We start from the raw sequence: 17,905 nt of genomic DNA on the forward strand, positions 1-17,905 counted from the left end.
AATAACATAGAAAACATTTTGGAAAAGTTGTCATTTTCTTAGTCAATGTTGGAGACTTAATACTCTCTTTCCTCTCCATTTCTGTTTCCTGCAGAACCTCACGAAGGAACAGGCGGACTACTGCATCTCGCACATGAAGCCATACCTGGACAGCAAGGGCCGCGAGCTGCCGTCGGCCTTCGACTTCGTGGAATTCACCCGCTCGCTATTCGTCAATTGAAACCCCGCCTCCCCCTGCCTGCCAGTGACCAATCGGGATGTGTTTATCGCACTACCACCACCACGACCAAGATCACCCACCAACCTACCAAACAAAAACGCACCACACGGCTGAACTGCATGATTCCAACACTAGAGTTCTCTATAGTACTCAGTATCTGTATCTAAAGCTAATATCTCTTTGCATTATTTATCTCTCTCTCTATCACACACAAACTTTGTGCTTCACTGACAACAATAGTGTAGTGGATCTTGTCTGCATTTTTCCTTGTGGTTGTTTTTAGCTGTTAACGTGCTTTGCTTGATTTTAAAAACTATAGAGAGATGGTATGCCGTAACATCACTTGTTAAAAGACTGCAGTGTGCATTAATAAACGCTACTGGTTAGAACTGGTAAAGTTGTACAGAGTGTCTTTATTTTCATGTAGAAAAAAAGTTGAGATGTAAAATAAAACGCGTTATACAATAAATATGTTCAACAAGTATAGACATTCAACAAGATCCTGACTGAAATGTTCAGGAAGAAATCTACTGAACGGGGTTTCTGCCCTTTATGTAGTGAGAGCCCTCATATGTGTCCATGTTTGGATAAATCAGGATGCATTGCTTAACCTTTCCCCTAAACCTCTCTTGAAGGAGATAATGGGGTGTTCGAGTCTTTTACTGACCATCTATAAACCTCCTCTCACAATACAAGGCAAAAAGACCCCTTATTTTCTTCAATAGGGAGCTTATAACTTCAGTCCTTTTTTTGTAAGGGCAGCACAGCGCAGTCTGCCACCTTGTTGGGCAGAGGTGTCCAAAACCCTGGTTCAGAAAATAAAGACACTGCCACTGTTTCCTTCAAACACTCGTGACTTCACTGACTAACTAGTCTATCTGTCTTGAGTACTCGTTACAATCGGCTGATTCAGATCATTGCTTGGATCACATTTGTGGCAGGGTTTTTACTTCCTGAAGCAGACAACTCAAGTCATTGGTGGAGTGTATAACTTCACTGTGAGTACATTCCAATATGCAGACTTACAAGGCCACAAGCCCAAGTGGAGGAGGCAAGTCTGCATATTGGAACGCACCCACTGTGTTTGTGCACCACCCAGTTCAGTTCAGTCGGCCGCCTCGCTGGCTAGCTGCTCCAGCTGTGCGTCCTCTCTGGGTCCCTGCTCTGTCAGGTCGGCGCTGAGTTGCCAGATGTTGATGGTGCCGTCCGCGTTGCCGGCCGCCAGCAGGTGCGTCTGGCGCGGGTTGAACTCCAGACAGTACACCGGCTTCCCGCCCGCCTCCTGGTCAATGGTGGCCACCGCCCTGAGTGAGCGTCGGCCAAGGTCAAAAATATGAATCAAACCTACAGGAAAAAAAGAATATTTATTTAGAAGTTGATTTTTATGTTGGGCAATTGGACTTGCATCACACTCGCTGGCACCAGACATGAGACCCTCTCAGGCATGTCAAACATAGCATTACACCAAAGAATAATCATCACAAAGAGAGAAGAAGAGGGAGGGGTCAACGCCCCCCTTGGAGACCAAACTTTAGCACCCTCCTCTGCATTGGGTGGACGTGGTTCGATTTATCTTAGTGTACTAGTAAATCTTTGATTATACTTCCCATCCCACACTTTGTACTAGTCAATACAGTGGATCTGGCATTGGATTGTTGCCTGTTTCAGGAAATCCTGCGGGAGGTGACCTTGGCCTGTTATTACAATGTCCATAGCCAAATAACCTGCATATGTTATTTAGGTTATACTGAATCAACACAAAACATGACAGGGTAACTCATATGGCATGTGTGAATTTGTCAGATGGAAATCCACTCACCGGCCAAAATAACATGGATATTTTCATATACACAACAACAGGGTGGAACAAGTGTTGGCTCTATTCCATATTTATAAAAAAAAAACATTTCAAGCAATGCTTTGAGTTCCAAATTTCCACTTCAACATTCACTGTTATTCAACAGAAAAGCCTGATCCAGTCTACCAGAGTAAAACCCTGCAAATGGCGAGCTTATTTAGATCTCAGCCCCCACTGAGCCTGTAGCCTGCCTTCTCCACGCACGCATCCATTTGCTACACCAGTGTTTCACAACCTTCTTGTTGCGTACCGTCAAAGCAATTTTTGTCAGCCATGCCCACCCCCTCACTATCTTTTCCTCTCTTCCAATGTCTCCATGCGCCATACATTTTATTATTATTACATTCTTTTCCCACGTACCAGTAAGCTATGGTACAAGAGCACCAGGTTGGGAAACACTTATTAGCATCAACGAAATCCCATTCAACCCCGATGCATTGCCAGCCAACGTCCTGCCTTTCCTTCCCTCCCACCTTGTCCGGTAGCTGCCGCGAAAACCAGTGGGCGCGTTGGAGACCAGCGCAGCACGAAGACGTAGGATGAGTCACAGACGCGCAGGGACAGCAGGGGCTCCGGCTGCAGCAGGCTGTGGACATGGGCCAGGCCATCTGTCCCCCCGCTCACAAACAAGTTCCTGATGCCCAGAAAACAGACAGGAGAGGAGGAGAGGAGAATGGATGAGAGAAGACTCAGGCTTTTGTAGCAGGGAACAGGCTTCACTCAGTGGTGCATTCATTACTTTGAGGATGCTGTTCGCCCAAATGAAAACTTCAAATGAAACAAAAAAAGGGTTGACCGTGCATCAATGTCTTTATTTGCACAGATGCATTTCGGCCTTCTCCAGTGTGCAAGTGAGAAGATTCAGGCTCATCATTCATATTGGATAAATCTTCATACTATAAGGGATTTGTAAGACTAGGCTAGTCAATAAGCCCTCTCACAAACAGGAAAAACACATAAGAGAGGAGAGGAGAATGAGAGGAGACTTCACTCATGCTTATTATAAAAGAGGAATCATCTTCGTAATACAAATACTGACAAGACTTGCAACAAAGCTGTCTTTAACTTTGATCTGTCTCCCCGTTCACAAATGTGTTTCTGGCGCTCAGGGTGCGAGAAGGAGAATAAATGAATCACTGGCTTATTATCAGCTGAATATTATTCATGAAGTTTATAGTTCGTCTTTTGAATGGGTGTTTATCAGCCTCGGCTAGTCAATGAGCCCGGTCATAAACGAGTTACTGATGCCCAGAAAACAGACAAGGAGAGGGGGAGGATGAATGAGAGAAGACTCAGGTTTATTATATCTAATGAGTCTTCCTCATAATACAAGAGATTGGTGAGTGAAAAGTAAGAAAAGTCCTTCCAACACAGGTAACTTATCTGAGTAACCAGTATACCTATTTGTACTTGTGTCTTATGATCAGCTGACTGTGCTGGTTGGACCAAGTTTGTGGTGGGTCCTTGATAGGTTCTTTGGTGTTTTCTGGTAACGCAATCTACATATCTACATATTAGGTAGGCCTACAATGAAATGAATATTGTAACCGCTATGTGCTAGTGTTGTACTTATACCATGGATTTACTTATTACTTTTACATTTGACACCTCTGGCTAGCCAAGGCGCCTGGTCATAAACAATTTCCTGATTCCCAGAATAAAACAAGAAAGGGGGAATGATAATCAAAACACTGGCTTATTAGCAGCTGAATCTAGTTCATCCATTTAATTTGAATGAGGGTTAACTTACAAGATACAAGCTCTTGGAAAATTCTCAGAAAGATAGAGGGAGGAGAATGAACTGGCTTATTACATCAGCTGAATCTGCTTCATGTTTTTCACTTGAGTGGGTGTTAATGAGCCTGGAAAGCCTACAAAGGAATCAAAATGGCACGTTTGTCCAAGTCCAGTCACGCGAAGAAACCGACAACAAAGCTGATTTTGATTTTAACTTTTGATCTGTCTCCCAGTTCACAAGTCACAAGTCTCTGGCGCACAGAATGAGAGAAGGGGAATGAGGCATTGGCTTATGATCAGCTGATTACAGTTTATAGTTTATCTTTTGAATGGGTGTTAATAAGCCAGGAAAGTCATACTAGCCTCAAATAATGAACAACTGGCTGGCATACTGAGAAGTAAGAAGATGGATTGGCGAAGAGAAGGAGAGGAAGAGAGATGGCTATCAAGCTGGAGCTTCATTTAATATATGCTTATTCAGTTTAAAGGAACAGTCCACCCTTTTTTGATTTTTACATATTTGCAGAATTTTCCAAGTATTTAACATGACTGTGCATGTAATTTTTACTTTATTTATTATTACTTATTTACTTACTTATATTATTACTTATATATTTATTAATACTAATAGTATTATTACTATTATTACTTTACTTTTACTTTATTTATTACCTCTGCAAAGGAGGTGATGTTTTCGGGGGCATTTTTTTTCTGTCTGTCTGTCTATCTGTAGGCAGGATAACTCAAAAAGTTATGCACTGATTTTGATTAAATTTAGTGGAGTTGTTGAAATTGACAAAAGGAACAAAGAAATTATAAAATTTTGGTGTTGATCCAGATCACCTGGATTTTTTTCAACATTGCGGGATAGGGCGGATTTTGACATTCCAGTCTCCAAAAAAACAAGGCAGAACGACTTTAAAAAGTCTTTAAGGTGTAAAATAGTCAAATATTCTATCTAACAGCTGCCTTGGTGGAGGCACCTAACACCCATTGCTCCAGGAACTGTAACCAATATCAGAGATACTGTTGCTTTAGAAACAACCTCTGCCAATATCCTGTAAATAAGTGTACATCACTTTGGATAAAAGTGTCAGCTAAATGTAATATAATGTAATGTCAAAGGCACAAGGAGCACATCACTGGAGGAGCGATATTAAAACCCCCTCAATATGTCGGGAGGACTGGCCTATAAGTACCAAAACATTTAAAAGTCGTTAGTAATGTCTCCTGATGTTTGGTTAAATGTTGCTGACGGCACCATGCCTTACACCTTTCAGCCTCGGTCATGTCAACTGTATCCAAACATAGGCGGCGGAGGCTGTGCATGTTACACAACATCTCAGTGGGGAAGCACAGTGGCAGTCTGGCAGGCAGGCAGGCAGGCAGGCAGGCAGTCTCACACACACACACACACACACACACACACACAGTCACCTGTGAAAGGGGGAGAAGTGCACTGAGTGTACAGGGCCGCTGCTGGGCGCGAAGCAGAACTGAGCCGGAGCGCGCAGGGTCACGCTCTCGCCATCGGGAGGCGCCGCAGCCACCGTCTGGCTGGAGAAGGCGCACTTGAGGACCAGGCCCCCCTCCGAACCGACCAGGAAGGAGTCGGCGTCCCAGGGAGAGAGGGCCAAGGCTGTCACGCCGATGCAGGTGCCTCCTCTTCCCTGCAGAAGGACCAGAGTTTAACCACTTAGGACACAGTCGCTACGTTTACACGAGACATTTAATTTAGAATTAACCTACTTCAATTCTGAATAAAGCTTGATTCCACTTTGAAAACGTCATTCAAACACTTCACAATTCTGAATTAAATGAAAGATCAAAGTAAACTCGAGGTAACTATTTAATTCTGAAATATTAATTCGGAATTAAAAACTTCATATAAACGCAGCAAGTGTTCTAAATTAATTTGCTGTTACCAGGATGGCGATGACCAAGTCCTAGTGCATTACTAAAGGCTCTGAATTATGCTATAGTGGTGTAGTACTATGGTAGTTAACTCTTCACTGACTATTATAGTGCTATCGCTATACCATGGACTTGGAATTGGCAGGAATCCGCCTTTAAAGGGGAGACATTTCAGTGCAATACAGTACAGTGCACTTAGCAGATGCTTTTATCACAAGTGACTTCAAGCTTTTAGTTAACAGTCCCAAGGGCAATGTGGGGTGGGGTCTATTGCTCAAGGGCACTTCAGTCATGGTCACAGATGAGGATACTGCAGAGCATCCACATTTAAAAAAAAAAAACTAGTCCGAGATACTAGTTTGAGATTCTGATCACAGGATCAACTCCCAAACCATTAGGCCACAGCTTCCCATGAGACTAGGGCATAGAGCACTGCAAATACCAGTCATTTTTACTCAAATGATATTTCCAAAGAAAGTCTTAGGAAGTATTGAACATTCCTGCATCTACCAGCACCTAGGAGCTGTGCATGGAGCTTTGAACTGTTGTATTGATATTTCATTAAATATTCTGAAGATAGGCATAATCATGTGTGAAATTTCAACAACATTGCATCATGCCATCAGGGACACTCCTCCATGAATTCTGGAGTAACAGCACAACCAATTTCAGAATCTTTATGTTAATTCAAGGCATGGAACATCTGCAAATAACCATAATGCTCTATGTATATTTTCCCAATGGGTAGATAGGGAGTTGGAAGCTGGACAATAGCAAAAACAAAGAAACATAAGCCTGTCAACAACAACACTTTGATTATTTATTTTTTCATTAATCATGCCCATTCAGCATAAGAGGAATAACAGTATTCCTAGGATTTGCATGGTACAGTGTGCAGGCAGCAGCTGGTTGCACCAAAGCACACAAGGGCCTTTATTGTACTCTATGAAAAATAACCCTGCTCATATGCCACTCATGCCTACTTTTTATTTCCCCACATACTTACTGTACACTGCTGATTATGTCCTCCATTATAAGTCGCTTTGGATAAAAGCGTCTAGTAAATGTAATGTAACATCTGTGCAAGTCAAACTACTTCCTCTTGCCCTTTCCTGTGGCTTCTGGCCTCTTACCTTGGTGGTCCGCGCCTCCAGGGAAAAAACAATACAGTTCTGATAACACTACTGTCAACCTAGGCAGCGCAACTATTGGGGGTTTTTTTTCCAACAAAAAATGACTTGTATTTGCATTGGATTGTTCACCCACTAATAGGGACCGTGAGCTGGGGTTAGACCACCGTAAGACAGGTTAATTTTACCCTACTGATGATGTGTTGTTGCAATGGTAATCCTGCTCAGTACGAGAGGTATGGTTATTATAACCATATAAAATAAGGTTATAATACAAACTACTTGTAATTTTGCAAGCTGAATAAAAACTTCATCAGCTATCATCAATAATGCGGAGTCTTGCATCACAGGCAAGGATGGGAGGAAATTGATTTGCACTTTTTTGCACTTTTGCACTGATTTGCAAATTTAATTTGTCTGGTGCATCTCGCAGACGCTTCCTCTACCTTGCTCAGGGTGTTGATCATGGGCACTTGCTGTCGGACCAGCGCATAACCAGCAGACAGGACCAGTCGGGTCTCAGCTGCGTCCACCCTCCACCGCAGCACTCTGCCTCCCGAACCGCCGCTTACCACCTCCATCTCACCCCTCCGAGAACCCGCCACCCACTGCACCTACAGCACACATGCGAAAAAAACCATTATTTCAGAAGAAGGTTAAAAATTCAAAATTGAAGACAAAATTCGCCTGCGAATTGAAATGGCTCCATGTTGGATACCGCTGCAAGGACGCAATGACTGATGAGAAGATTTTTTCTTCTCTACCGTCCCTTATTACACCACGGTTTTCTCCATCATGGGAAATACCTGATAGACTGGCTCCCTGTGGGTGTCTGCTGACATGCCGGTCTGGGCCAGCATGGGGTCCTGCGTGCGGCTGGTGTCCCACACCACCACCTCCCCACTGTACAGCCCACCTACACACCAGAGAAGGCATGATTACACCTACAGCAGGGATGAGCAACTGGAAGCCCAGGGGCCACATGCCTCCCCACTCCGTACGGCCGGTAGATAAATTATACTTTCAAAAAAGAATGACCAGATTTAAATAAATAAATAAATAAAACACTAGTGAATCAATCCATCGTAATTGTAGGCCTACTCTTGGCCAATAGAGAACACTCATAATCCCTCCAAACAACATCGACAGTCAGTGAGTAACCTCAACTGTGCTGGGTCCCACCTCTTTGTTATAGTGCCCTATTTTAAAATCTCATTTCAACACTTAATGATTCCTTACCTGCAATCAGAGAAGGGCGCTGAGGATGAAAGGCCAGGGACATGACAGCACTGGCCACATCGATGACCAGGTCAGCTCTCTTGGGGTCCAGGACTCTTCGGTCCAAGTTCCAGGTACACACACAGGATCTCTCTGTGCTCCAGTCTCCATCGTCGATTCTGAAATCACATATATGCAATAAGACACTAGCACACATACACATAACTGAAAACACATAGGCTACACAGATATAAATCACAGAAAGGCCGGATAGAAATATGCAAATTGAATGTATTCTTCTAGTCACAATGTACCTTCCAAAGGCACAAGCAATCACAGAGCCTGTACAACTCCATGACAGGCTGGTAACTTGCAACCCCCTTGACAAAGCATCCGGATGTTGCAGTCGATGGATGCAGGACACCTATGAAAACAGGTGAGGTCGTTTAGAAACCCTGCATAGCTTAGACAACCTAAAATCGTATTTATTTACTGATACAGTCCTTTGAAGGAGTATCAAAAGCTGCCCTCACCGTCTCGTTGTGATCAACCCAGTTAACTTCATATCCATCGAAAGCGTGGCTCCTTGAGTTCTTGATCAACTCTTTAATGACCATGTCCTCCACCCCTTTCAAAAACTCCTTCAGGCCAGGGCAGTCGCTCGTTTCGCGATATTCAGGGAAGCTGTCCTGAATATCTGTCTGTGTGCCATTATCCGAATAGTCTCCTGCCTGGACTTCAATTTCTGTTGTGTTCAAGGGCAACGTTTGGCAACTTCTCTGCAAGATATTCACACATGCAATCAATACACCAGCAACACATCATAGTTTTATGCAGTTAGCATCAGGCTTTGGGGGAGACCAGCTAGCTCTGTTAGCTAATCGAGCTAATACATTGAGAGAGTTTAGTTACCGACTCTTGCGCCGACTGCAGTGATCTTCTCCATGACGATTCTGTGCCAACAACCTCCAGAGTCTCATCCACGAACATTGTAGCCATTTTGTTCCTATCTGTACCCTTTAACAAGCTGCTTGGCTACCAGGGTAATAAAACGCATCTACTTGATCGGATAATGCATAGCTTAGCACCACTGAGCTAACGTTAACTTTCATAAGATACCATGACATAATTACATCTAGCATGCTACTGCTATATCGGGGTGATTGTATCTACACATCTTGATGCACAGTTTTTTTTAGACAATACCATATGTTATCTTTACGATAATGCCAAGTGTTGATCGCTTGTGTGTGAATATCGTAGCTGATGTTTGACCAAAACTTCCGGATTATTCCCTAGGAAACCAATGCACCAATGGGTGTCTAGAAGATGCAACATGGATCTGTGCGTTTGACAGGTGGGCTGCATGTAACGAGAGCATCGCTGTACCTGAGCGCGAGTCTACATTCTGGCCCAATTTCGAAAAGAATGAGCATGAAGCCAGAGTGAAATGGAGATTTAAGTTTTGTATAATAAATCCACCACATCGCTATGGTTTTGCTGGTCAGTTGTAAGCGAACAATGCAAATAATTGTAGTAAAGTAAGCCTGCTGCTCAAAATATTATCGCATTATTCCTCCAATGTTTGAGTTACAGCCTAAGCCATACAGGGGGGGAGCCATTTAGCCATTTACATGCTCGCTGATGTCAAATTAATCAATAAACCATTGTGTGGACCATTGTGGTCGCTGCCCTCACACAACCCCCGTTAGTTATGGTCTTCAGATTTCACAAGTTGTGTTATTTGGTATTTTGCCATTATTTCGCACATTTTTGTATTGCACAGTAAAGGATTAAGCTCTGTGTGGAAACATCCAACGAGTACATCGTGACAATCGATGGAAACAGCTTGAAGTTCAAAGAACCTTCTATTGGAGGCTCTGCAGAAACCCAAAATGGCAAAAGGTCATCTTAGAAGCTTTATTTTGAGAGTGCGAGGGCCCAGAGATCTCTGAAAACGTCCGGATGAACTTTGGGTTTTTTCTGAGCTGTATTCTTGTGAATGTAAGGTCACGATGGCAAACGGAAGAACCGGCAAGTCAGGGATGGGAACCTATGTTTCGAGGGCCGTTTTACCCCCCCGATATAGTTCCAATGTTATGCAGCTTCACATAAAATGCCATTTTGAGGAAACTTAAAAAATACATTTGCGATACAATTAAGTTATATTCAGGGGCCTTCGAGAAGGTGGAGTCTGTTTTAAATTTGGGTGCCTTCAATATAGGCCTTAAGTGCAGGGGGAAAATCTTGGTTTGTGTTCATAATACGGCCCTCGGATAAACTTGAAGTGGCCCCTCTAATGAAGAAGGTTCCCCACCCCTGCTCTAAGTGGTGAAAAAGTAGAGAAATCACCAGCTACAAGACCGTTTCATATTCTACAGGCTCTTTATTTTCTCATTTAGGGACTGTTCGTTATTTATTTTTGGGGTCACCGGAAGAAAATAGGGGAGGGTCACGTCATTTTTTTCATTGCTGAGGGGAGGGTCATCAATTTCTTTTAAGCTGGCTAGGGGAGGGTCATCCAAAAATGTTTGGCACATTTATTAGAAAAAAGCATTCCTACCTTGTTTGTATGCTGTAACATCCTCAGAAACGCTTCTCCATTTAGCTAAAATTGATCACAGATTCATAACCCGTTGTGTTCTGTTGTGTCGAAGAGCTAGAAAGTTATCATAAGCTAAATCAAATTATAAATGTATGAAATGCCCCCGCGTTCGTGAAGTAGACTACTATAGTTTTCAAGAGGGCGCCTACAATAACATCCAGTAAGCTAGCAGCAGCGTTGGTCAATCAACGTTTGTCAAAAAAAATAAAAAATAAGGTAGAATAGGGCTATTTACTACTTCTCCATAGGGGAGGGTCATGCATTTTTTTTTGACGGCGTCGCGGGGAGGGTCATCAAAGTTTTGAAGCTCGTTAGGGGAGGGTCATGCAAAATTTGACGATCAAAGGTGGACATCTTCCGGCGACCCCAAAAATAAATAACGAACAGTCCCTTAAATAATCCTTTAATCAGCCAAGCTCGAAATTACAAGAGGAAGGTTTTTTTTCGTGTTTTGTTTTTATTAAAAATGTAAATTTCAAACCTCATGGGTGTCTGTAAAACATTACAATGAAACTTCAATCAACATAAACCCAAATGTTGATGTGTCAAATGCCCACGTGCCCCCACCCCAACCCCATGTTAACTGTCCACAATATGACCGTTGTACCCTGATATTGACCCCCACAAAATTTACAAGAGGTGACAACAAGCTGGTGCTTCCCATTTGTCCAAAACACATAGGAAAAACAGTGTCAACTCATGGGGCATACCTCTGCGCTGAAGAGAGAGAAAGAGAGAGAGAGAAAGAAAATAAAAAATAAAAGGGAGAAGAAAATGTGGCTACTTTTATCTATGATGAGGTCATCACTGCACCATGGCTTATCGTTATTTCAACTCACAACCGTTCACAGAAAAAAAAGGTACCTATAGACTTGTATATAAACTGCTATTTTTGTTTTTACTTCATTACTTTCTACATAAGATGACGTGCAGATGGTTAAACATTTGATTCTTATTGTCTTTGGAGATGGGTGTGGTTGGTTGGTTGGTATTTCAAAAAGGGGATGCAAGAGGCTCCAGCAATGAGACTGCCACCAGATTTCCAATGCAGGCATGTCCAGGGAATTAAACTTGTATTAGACATGGTAAGGACAGGACAGGAGAGGCTTCAGTAGAATAAAAGACGGAGCACAAATTTTCTTTTTTTAAAAAGAAAAGAAAAAACAAACAAAACAAAAACAACAAAAAGTTCATTTGCTCCCAACAGTTGAAGGATGAACAGGTCATAGGGGGAGGAAAAAAACACAAAAACAAAAAAAGTGTGAAGGTAATTGGAATAGGTCCTGGTCACTCCTAGTCATCTTCCCCATCATCCTGTTGAAAAAACAAACAATAAAAAAACAATTAGAACAAATATTCCAGGTCTTACCGGTATAGCAGAGCCAAACAGCTTCAATGCAAAGCTGGTTTTGGTGGTCTAAGTTTGAATTTCAGCTTCAGTCAGTAGTGCTGAACAGTTAAAACTACTCAGTCGAACTTCCCAGCCCAATCTCCTGGCAACACAATGTTACTGGAAATAAAGTCCACTGCCACCAGACCTCACACCAATTCCAATCATTTTTCTTTAAAAAAGGAAAAAAAGAAATTGATGTGGACCCTTGGGTAAGACTTCATTTCCTGTTTTGCTTTGAGTGTGAATTCTAGTTCAGCACCCAGACGATTTCGATTTTCAGTGAATGTGCGTGTTTTTGTTTGTCCTACATAAAATGCATTTGTACCTCTCCATCTTCTCCGTCGTCCTCATCATCCTCCTCTCCCTCATCTTCATCTCCTTCCTCATCAATGTCTTCCAGACCCTCTTCCTCCTCGTCATCATCCTCCTCTCCCTCACCTTCCTCATCCTCCATGTCTGGGACCTAAGACCCATCAAAAAGAATCTCATGAGAATTCATGAAATAAAAATGCAAGGGCCCAAGTAGGAGCCCACCGATGCAAGGGCTCAAATTGAGACTTGATTATTTCAACCTAGCAAGTTGAAGGTGCACTGTGTAGGATGGTGGCCAGGGTAGGTATTGCAACTATTCTGTTTATTGTGCTGCCTACCACCAAATTTCATCTTTTCATGAATATATACCAAATTACACTAACATTTACTAGTATGAGGAAAGTGTAGTTTTGCAGCTTAAATTGTATTTTGGGAAATTCAAAATGACAGACAGATCCACCGTTTCATGCATTTAAAGTGCAATTTACCCAGTAATATAATACTTAGAATTTGAGGTTGGTAAGTAATGACGAAAGGGGTAAAATTTGTGAATGGGCAGCATGAATTCTGAAAAAAAGTGCTAAAAATATTTCAGAGTGCACCTTATACTCCATGCATACAACATTCACAAGGACTAGAGAAAGCCCCATTATATCGGGGCAACAACTTAAACATGCTGCTGTACATAAGTTAACCCTCCGCACACCTGGCGCGTTGTTTGTTTAGTTTACTGCCAATAATGTGGCTATGGCAATTAAAAAAAATGTCCAATGGATACAATCACATGAACTTCCAAAAAAAGTAGACTTAAAGTCGTGGTAGACCATTAGATGTCCTCTCACCAAGACTTATTTAAGGATTGTAGAAAACCCATCTCCCTGCACAAACTGTTTATTGACAACTAATAGTTATGGCCATTTTCATGGCTCAGACAATTTCACAAGGAATTTTCAGAGACAAAAAAAAAACGCCATATGATTTTTTCCCCTAGTACACCATGTTCCCTTACCAGGTAGTATTGTAAAGGGTTGGGCCAGATGTCGTCCTTGATGACCTCCCCGAGCTCGTCGGCACCAGCGTCCGAGTGGTCAGTGAACCATGTGAAGAAGCTCTCTGGCTCCTCGTGCTGCCGCTTCTTACCCGCTTTAACCTGCGCCTGGCCGGTGCGTTTCGTCAAATCCTGCAGACACCACAGTAATGATTGTAATGCATTTACCTCTGCCAATGAGGTTGTGATTTTCCAATTTGTGTGTACGTTTGTAGTGTGTGTGTGCATTTCTGTCCACCAAAAGGGCGGAGGTGAGTGCGCTTACTAGTTTCTAATGTAATTTCATAGCACAGTCTGGTGATTTTCATTCAACCAAGACGCCTTAGACTATAAAAGATTTAGTTGTGGGTAACTGGGCTTCTTAGTAGCTTGAGGACATTTTGCCGCATGAAGATGTTCTGAAAGACAAAAATGTCCTCAAGCTACAAAATGGCCAGTGGCTTAAAACTAAACTCTTGACTTTAGAGGACAAAGTGTGCATGGTTTATATGAGCAGGTAGGTTTCTACTCTGGACAATAGTTACCTTTCCAGCCTTCCATTTGATTTCAGTGGATTTTGAGGATGGGTCACCGCTCTCATTCAAATGGAACTCTTTCGACAGGACTTTGTTTTCAAAGTAAGTATTTTCATCGAAGTACTGAAAAAAGTCAGACAAAGATGGACCCATTAACACACCATTTCTCTTTTGTTTGAGACAGAGAAATACATACGTTTATACCCATTACCCCAAACAGTACTTACAAAGTCTATTCTGTAACCCGATTTGATGTCCTCAAACTCAGTCACTTCCACCCTGGTGAGGTAGTGAAGCGCCTCCTCGTCTTCCTCACCGAGCAGGGCCGAGACTGCACGACAAAAAGCACACCGTCTCAATATGAATTACAAGCACAAGCATTTGTTGCACACATTGAAACGCTGAAAGCAGTATCTGCAGCAAATCACACAATACTGTGCAAGAACAAGTGAGCATGTATTCGTTACATCCACAAATATTTAAATGGGTTTTAAATGCAATCACACAGATGCACCAGGATCAACAAGGAACGACAAGACACTGAGAAATAAAGTCAAGTGAGGGGAAGCGATGTTGACCTCACCTTGTGGATGGTTGACAAATGTCGTGACCCAGAAGTTGGGGATTTTGGCTATGAGTTCTGACCTCTTCTGGAAAAATGGTTGGCGTAGCTTATTGTACTTCTGCTCGACTTTTAAAATTTCCTCACTTGCCTGTTCATTCAGTCTGCAAAGGAAGAAGAAAAAGGTCAGCATCACCACAAGCATATATGGGGGGAAATACAAGAACGAACAGTCTCAGGCATGCAGGAATGTGTTACCTGTCAATTTCGTTTTGTACTTCATCGATGTGTTCGATTGCTTCCTGTTGCTCTTTTTCTGAAAAAAGAGGAAAAGGGCAATTAATAAATTTTGATATTTAAAAAAGGGTTGCAGGGATCCACCTCGCCTGCAGAGAATGTGAAAAATAAAAAGTAATCATGTTAAAGACAAAGGAAAAACCTTACTGCTAATGCATAATGACCTCAGTCAGAAATGTTGTAGCGTTACTATTTAAATGTTAAAATCCCTCGCCATTGACCATACAGAGTGATTGCAAAAGTAGCTTATAAGACACAAGTGTTTGTAAACATAAGTATCATACAGGTCAACATAATAGCCATGGGCATACAAGTGCTCCGTATCGAAGTGGCCACTCAAACCACTTCTGATGCTGCTTCCTGCTGCTACACAAGGCCGCGTGGTTTGAATGAGGAAGGCCGCACGCTGGAAAACCTCGGTCCAGCCTAGCTAGCTCGCTAGTTACCTGGCTATGTCTCACTAGCATGCGATTTGTTGCAGAGAAAGTGCATAGCCGTGTTCTGAAAATAAATTCCAATACGGCGCAATACAGTTGCAAGAAAACTCTTTCAGAATATCGCACGGAGTCCAAAGAGAGGGAAACAAGGGCACATGCAGGCAGCCAACCTGCTTGTGTGCGATGGCGGGGCAACAATAAGTGGCAACGTAAGGTTAGCTAGCAGGCTAGGCTAACAACCACGGGGCCTTGTTTCAAGCTAGCACTTCAAAGTATTCAACCAGCAAAGTACCCTTATGCCGAAATGTTATTTTTAGACATACACAATGTCCCAGTTTGCTCCATTTTCTCTATATGCAAGTACATATGAGAAGCACAACCAGGTGTTCCTTGGAAGTCACATGCGTGGCACAATGAATTCTATGCACGGGAAACATGGCCTCCCGAACCTGGTTTGTTGTTTCCCAAACACATTCCCTGTGCCCCGTGGGGTAGGTTGCGGCCCAAAATTACCTATCGCGAGGAGCCCAAAACGGGTATTTCGCCATAGAAAGTGTCTGGCAATGTATGACCAACTCCCTCGTAATTTTACTGATAACGGAGAGAACAAGTGAAAATGGCGGTGCTTAGGAGGCCGCCATTACTTACCGGAGGTCTCGTCCGCTCCGTCATGGTTTGAGTTCTGCTCCTTTCTACTGACTTTCGCTGCCGACGCCGACATGGTTTGCGGATTCTGTCAAGACGGAACTCCTCAAAAATATATTCCGTTTGATTAGAAATCTCCCCTGAGGAAGAAAAAAGTTAGTTGAATGTAGGTTCTAGAAGTGCGACTACAACGTGTGTCGTGCACCCCACAGCATAGAACGAGAGGCTTAACACACACCACCGCCGCTTCCACCACCACACAGAGCTCTGTCTCACTCACGCGCCCCGCTCCAGTTGAGAACGCGCTTTAGCTATGAAAATTGAATAGACAACCCCGCCCCTCGAGGGACGATTTACAAAACGCCGCTCGCTCCCGTTGTTACACTTTGATTGGTGGATATCAGTTAAGGGGTGGGGCAATAGGCGGTGTCCTTTGGAAACAACGCCCAGGGTGCGTCACACAATCGCACAAAGTGCGCTTTATGTATTTTTATTTCATTACTGAACATGTTGGTAATGCATTGATTATTCTTTTCTATTGTAGAATTCCAAAATAGACCGGTCTGCCTTTATATGTCTAATGTCGACTGTATTGGAAATTAATAAGGTTAATTATCATCAGTTTCATTTTGCATCATGAACTCTCACAACATTATGTAAGTTTAAACGCTCAGTTTGCTTGCTGGAAATATATTTTTCAGGAATCAATCATGCAAATAGACTGGTCATCATTTATAATAGCCTAGTACACGAACCCGCCTAGTGGCCAAACATATTTTTTTTTCATGTTTTGGTCTGGCTCGCCAGGCTACGGTTTTGATAATGAGCTATTTTAAGCCCTTGATTGATAATAATAATAAAAACGTGTGTACGTCAGTAGAATAAAAGGTATGTAAAGTTTCGACATATCCAACCCAATTATACTGTAGACAAGTTCAGACAACACATAAGTGTAAAAGTCCAGGCTGCTGTTTCAGACATAAAACGCAATGTGTGTCTTGAGACTTTCTACATTTTAGGGTATTACATTTTTATGTGTATCACATACCTGTCATTTGGTCGTCCAAGTAAGTTTTCCTAAAGTTTTCTTACTCGCGAGTGGCACGAGGGAGGGTAACGTTTGGATTTGATTGACAGGAAGCTCAGCCAACAGAAGTTTGGACAGGGAGGTGTCTCAGGGGATTCAAACACCGGACTCGGAGGCAGAAAAAAAAGTCACAGAAAAGTACCGGTGTCATGGATAGTCTGGGTGGTTTCACGAGAACAACCAACCCTGGTTTTGGGGAAACTAAAGACTGAGTTGGTTCCACCCAGATCCTACGGGATATGCGCTATGGAAGAATGGGAATTTGGAAATACCTTTAATTTCAGATGTGAGGAATTTTCGTTACAACGGCAGTAACGTTAACTTCACTATCTTGGACGAGTTATGGCAGCTCCTCAGTTCATCAAGTGCTAAACAACGAGTTACTCATTTAACCTAAACGAAGTTTCTACAGTTGTACGGTCAGTTTCCTACTTGGACAGAAAGTCGGAAGTATCCATTTTATTTGGAAGCAAGTGGACGTAAATCCTGTCGTTGGGAAAGGGGGATCTTTGGATCTCCAAACATTGTCATGGCGGGGGTGACTCTCCAGGTAAGAATGTATTTCGAGAATTATGCTTCAGTATTTCTCACAATTTAGTTTGGCCATAACAAATACATCAACTTCTTGTCTAGGAATAGTTCTGCCTGGGACGAGCGAATCATGAAATGCAGCCCCTCAGAATTCCATCATGCTGCACCTTGCTTGTAGCTGCTCCACATGGTGCGAATGAAAATGAAGTGTTGATTTTGATCTGAAATGGTTGGGGTGGTCATACATTTTAAAGACATTCGCAAGTTAAGACCAAATCATACGGTGTAATACAAGTATCTTCAACCTGAACGAAGACTACGTTTTAGTTGTACTTCATGGGTTATAGTACAGCTAGACCAGTTGTACATTCGTAATTCTGTGTGATGAGTCCTAAC

At 42.6% G+C, this 17,905-nt stretch overlaps 4 protein-coding genes across 10 annotated transcripts in view; 2 read left to right on the forward strand and 2 right to left on the reverse strand.

Annotated features, from left to right (window-relative positions):
* Positions 1-617, forward strand: part of sptan1 (spectrin alpha, non-erythrocytic 1) — a 71,902-nt gene extending 71,285 nt beyond the window's left edge. For all 7 annotated transcript variants that reach the window (XM_063210370.1, XM_063210371.1, XM_063210367.1 and 4 more), the window contains one exon: positions 95-617. In XM_063210370.1, the coding sequence (XP_063066440.1) occupies positions 95-220 (126 nt within the window). In that variant the 3' untranslated portion in view covers positions 221-617. The remainder of the gene's footprint in view (positions 1-94) is intronic.
* dync2i2 (dynein 2 intermediate chain 2) lies at positions 614-9,369 on the reverse strand. Its single transcript, XM_063210375.1, has 9 exons — positions 8,990-9,369; positions 8,611-8,856; positions 8,392-8,501; positions 8,099-8,256; positions 7,666-7,775; positions 7,306-7,473; positions 5,253-5,485; positions 2,552-2,712; positions 614-1,564 (listed from the first exon to the last, which is right to left on the reverse strand). Exons 1-9 carry the CDS (start codon positions 9,074-9,076, stop codon positions 1,326-1,328), a joined length of 1,512 nt encoding a protein of 503 aa, XP_063066445.1. The 5' UTR covers positions 9,077-9,369; the 3' UTR covers positions 614-1,325.
* A 2,192-nt stretch (positions 9,370-11,561) lies between these two features.
* setb (SET nuclear proto-oncogene b) lies at positions 11,562-16,183 on the reverse strand. The gene is made up of 8 exons (XM_063210376.1): positions 15,895-16,183; positions 14,771-14,828; positions 14,534-14,676; positions 14,178-14,281; positions 13,960-14,073; positions 13,397-13,567; positions 12,401-12,538; positions 11,562-11,996 (listed from the first exon to the last, which is right to left on the reverse strand). The coding sequence occupies exons 1-8, from the start codon at positions 15,965-15,967 to the stop codon at positions 11,976-11,978; spliced, it is 822 nt and encodes a 273-aa protein (XP_063066446.1). The 5' UTR covers positions 15,968-16,183; the 3' UTR covers positions 11,562-11,975.
* Positions 16,184-17,093: 910 nt separating this feature from the next.
* Positions 17,094-17,905, forward strand: part of pkn3 (protein kinase N3) — a 38,602-nt gene continuing 37,790 nt past the window's right edge. Inside the window, exon 1 of the mRNA XM_063210377.1 lies at positions 17,094-17,528. Within this exon, the coding sequence (XP_063066447.1) occupies positions 17,508-17,528 (21 nt within the window). The 5' untranslated portion in view covers positions 17,094-17,507. The remainder of the gene's footprint in view (positions 17,529-17,905) is intronic.

The sequence above is a fragment of the Engraulis encrasicolus genome, chromosome 11 (genome assembly GCF_034702125.1).
Source record: "Engraulis encrasicolus isolate BLACKSEA-1 chromosome 11, IST_EnEncr_1.0, whole genome shotgun sequence".
Lineage (NCBI taxonomy): Eukaryota > Metazoa > Chordata > Actinopteri > Clupeiformes > Engraulidae > Engraulis > Engraulis encrasicolus.

Bases quoted from the DNA above. Each gene is read 5' to 3' on its own strand.
- dync2i2 (XM_063210375.1), bottom strand. From the start codon at position 9,076: ATGGCTACAATGTTCGTGGATGAGACTCTGGAGGTTGTTGGCACAGAA. The intron at 2,713-5,252 runs GTGACTGTGTGT...TCTGGGCATCAG, and splicing joins CACTTCTCCCCCTTTCACAG to GAACTTGTTTGTGAGCGGGG. The intron at 1,565-2,551 runs GTGGGAGGGAAG...TTTTTCCTGTAG, and splicing joins CGCGGCAGCTACCGGACAAG to GTTTGATTCATATTTTTGAC.
- setb (XM_063210376.1), bottom strand. From the start codon at position 15,967: ATGTCGGCGTCGGCAGCGAAAGTCAGTAGAAAGGAGCAGAACTCAAAC. The intron at 14,677-14,770 runs GTAACACATTCC...CTTCCTTTGCAG, and splicing joins GTACAAAACGAAATTGACAG to ACTGAATGAACAGGCAAGTG. The intron at 12,539-13,396 runs GTAAGGGAACAT...GATGGGTCTTAG, and splicing joins ACCCTTTACAATACTACCTG to GTCCCAGACATGGAGGATGA.